The sequence below is a fragment of the Balaenoptera musculus genome, chromosome 5 (assembly GCF_009873245.2).
Source record: "Balaenoptera musculus isolate JJ_BM4_2016_0621 chromosome 5, mBalMus1.pri.v3, whole genome shotgun sequence".
Lineage (NCBI taxonomy): Eukaryota > Metazoa > Chordata > Mammalia > Artiodactyla > Balaenopteridae > Balaenoptera > Balaenoptera musculus.
Window position 1 is genome coordinate 35,524,114 of NC_045789.1, and position 3,527 is coordinate 35,527,640.

Here is a 3,527-nt window from a genome sequence, read left to right on the forward strand (position 1 = left end):
TATACTACCCAAAGCAATCTACAGATTCAATGCAATCCCTATCAAACTACCAATGGCATTTTTTTACAGAACTAGAACAAACAATCTTAAAATTTGTATGGAGACACAAAAGACCTTAAATAGCCAAAGTAGTCTTGAGGGAATAAAACGGAGCTGAAAGAATCAGACTTCCTGACTTCAGACTATACTAGAGAGCTACAGTAATCAAGACAATATGGTACTGGCACAAAAACAGAAATATAGATCAATGGACAGGATTGAAAGCCCAGAGATAAACCCATGCACCTATGGTCAACTAATCTATGACAAAGGAGGCAAGGATATACAATGGAGAAAAGACAGTCTCTTCAACAAGTGGTGCTGGGAAAACTGGACAGCTACATGTAAAAGGATGAAATTACAACACTCCCTAACACCACACACAAAAATAAACTCAAAATGGATTAAAGACCTAAATGTAAGACCGGACACTATAAAACTCTTAGAGGAAAACATAGGAAAAACACTCTTTGACATAAGTCAAAGAAAGATCTTTTTTGATCCACCTCCTAGAGCAATGGAAATAAAAACAAAAATAAACAAATGAAACTTAAAAGCTTTTGCACAGCAGAGGAAATTACAAATAAGACGAATAGACAACCCTCAGAATGGGAGAAAATATTTGCAAACGTATCAATGGACAAAGGATAAATCTCCAAAATATATAGACAGCTCATGCAGCTCAATATTAAAAAAATGAACATCTCAATCAAAAAATGGTCAGAAGACCTAGATTGACATTTCTCCAAAGGTGACATACAGATGGCCAAGAAGCACATGAAAAGATGCTCAACATCACTAATTATTAGAGAAATGCAAATCAAAACTCCAATGAGGTATCATCTCACACTAGTTAGAATGGGCATCATTAGAAAATCTACAAACAACAAATGCTGGAGTGGGTGTGGAGAAAAGGGAACCCTCTTGCACTATTTGTGGGAATGTAAATTGATACAGCCACTATGGAGAACAGTATGGATGTTCCTTAAAAAACTAAAAATAGAATTACCATATGACCCAGCAATCCCACTACTAGGCATGTACCCAGAGAAAACCATAATTCAAAATGACACATGCACCCTAATGTTCATTGCAGCACTATTTACAATAGCCACGTCATGGAAGCAACATAAATGCCCATCAACAGATGAATGGATCAAGAAATTGTGGTACATATGTACAATGGAATATTACTCAGCCATAAAAGGGAACGAAATTGAGTCATCTGTAGGGACGAGGATGGATCTGGAGACTGTCATACCAAGTGAAGTAAGTCAGAAAGAGAAAAACAAACATCGTATATTAATGCATATATGTGGAATCTAGAAAAATGTTACAGATGAAACAGTTTGCAAAGCAGAAATAGAGACACAGATGTAGAGGACAAACGTATGGACACCAAGGGGGAAAGCAGGGGCTGGTTGGGGAGTGTTGGTGGTGGGATGAATTGGGAGATTGACATATATATACTAATATGTATAAAATAGGTAACAAATGAGAGCCTGCTGTATAAAAAATAAATAAAATAAAATTCAAAACTTCAAGGAAAAAAGAACTATTGATGGAGATATTTTTGTGAATACTTTTGATTTTTTTTTACACGTGTGTTTCTTCACAGCTTTATTTTTAAAATCACAAGCAGTTCAAAGTGACCATCATTGAGGCCTCTGTTAAAAGATTTTCCATCAGAGCTACCCCAGTTTTAAGCTTAAACAATATTGCACTTTAAGATGAATTTAACTTTCAGGATCTTCTTCAAAAAGCTAAGTATTGCTTCCACCTGTGCTTTTCATAGACTAAAAGCATACCGCAGAAAACTCAACTTAAAAATTAACACTGCAGGGTACAGTAACATAATAAATTACCTGCCCATTTTATAATCCTAGAGAACATTTCATTGTAAGAAACTGTTTAACCCATAATTAGTATAAAGTGTGCACAACATTTTTCATTCATTGGTCCAAGATACGAAGGTTCCCAGATACAATCTTGTTCTCTAATACTGCTCCAGGTGGGATGTCAATTCGGTCACCATGATTTGCGATAATGATAACCGTTCCCTTTAATGAAACATTCTTGCCAAATGTTACATCTCCTGAAACTGTGAGGTGATCCAATTCAAGCATATCTGGTATACTTTCAAATCTCCTTAGATAATCCTGAACCTTCATAAAAGGACTGCCTAATTTAACCAAGGGCACTGTAGGAAATTCCAACTTTTCACTCATTGTCAGAGATCCTGCATTAAGGCCATAAAGGTTTGACATCACAAGCAAGAGATCTGATGTGGTTTTGACAGGCAGAAAACGGCTCCTAGGAACATTAATACCTAGAGAGTTCTCAGAACTTTTAATGGCAGCCTCTACTGCAGTTTCCAACTGAATGACATTCAGGCCTCCATCCAAAGTCTTTGGATTTACAATGATTTCCATGTCAATAGCATTCTGCTCCTGCAGTCTTTTAACTGCTGCCAGAGAGATCCATAGGTTGTTTGTATTACATATTTTGAATTTTAATACAGATTTGAACTCATTAACATGTGCTTTTGGCACTTGAGCAATTTCCACCAGTCTCAATTTGCCTTCATACTGAGTGAGTGTCCCACCCTTTACATCTGCACGTGTTTTATTTGTGACTTCCATGACAAATTCACAAGGTTTTCCATTGGGTGGTTTCGTTAGATGATTAAGAATATAAAGATCCACTTTGGCACCCAGATTATCTATGTTGGACACAAAAATATACTCTTTGCCTTCTCCTATAAAGGTATCGAGGAAACCAGAGTTGTAGAAACTGGCGTAAATATCTCCATGACTCGGAGGGTACCAGGCTTCTGTATTTTCCCCTGAGAACGATACATTCTTTGCTTTAGGTAGTAAAGATTCTTTATTAATCCTCAGGTACCTGCTTTGATTAAAAGTGTAGATTTTCACATGACAGTGATTATACTTCTGTAGTATTTTTTTTTGTATCTTCATCCATGTTTTCTGTATCTGTGAGTCTGTTTCTGTTTTGCTATATACCTTCATTTGTACTATTTTTTTAGATTCCACATATAAGTGATATCATACAGTATTGGTCTTTCTCTGTCTGATTTATTTCACTAAACATAATATTCTCTAGGTCCGTTCACATTGCTGCAAATGGCAGAATTTCATTCTTTTTAATGGCTGAGTAATATTCCATCGTATATATTTACCACATCTTCTTTATCCGTTTGTCTGTTGATGGACACTTGGGTTGTTTCCATATCTTGTCTATTGTAAATAGTACTGCTATGAACATTGAGGTGCATGTATCTTTTTGAATTAGTGTTTGAATTTTTTCTGGATATATATCCAGAGTGGAATTGCTGGATTTGACTATTCTTTAGATGAAAAATAGTTTGTGATTCATAGATGAACCAAGCCAATTTAACTCAAGATTATTGATTGAAAGCTGACAGGCAGGTAGGAAACCAGGATTCACTGAGATTATCCTATCATTTA

The 3,527-nt window shown here is 35.8% G+C and overlaps 1 protein-coding gene across 1 annotated transcript; it reads right to left on the minus strand.

Moving 5' to 3' along the window:
• Positions 1–1,917: 1,917 nt before the first annotated feature.
• LOC118895777 (UTP--glucose-1-phosphate uridylyltransferase-like) lies at positions 1,918–3,033 on the minus strand (the record flags this gene model as incomplete). The annotated part of the gene is given in 2 exon segments (XM_036853306.1): positions 1,918–3,005; positions 3,007–3,033. Coding segments are annotated over 2 exon segments (1,041 nt in total), but the record flags the coding sequence as incomplete, so codon positions are not given.
• Between the last annotated feature and the right edge of the window lie 494 nt (positions 3,034–3,527).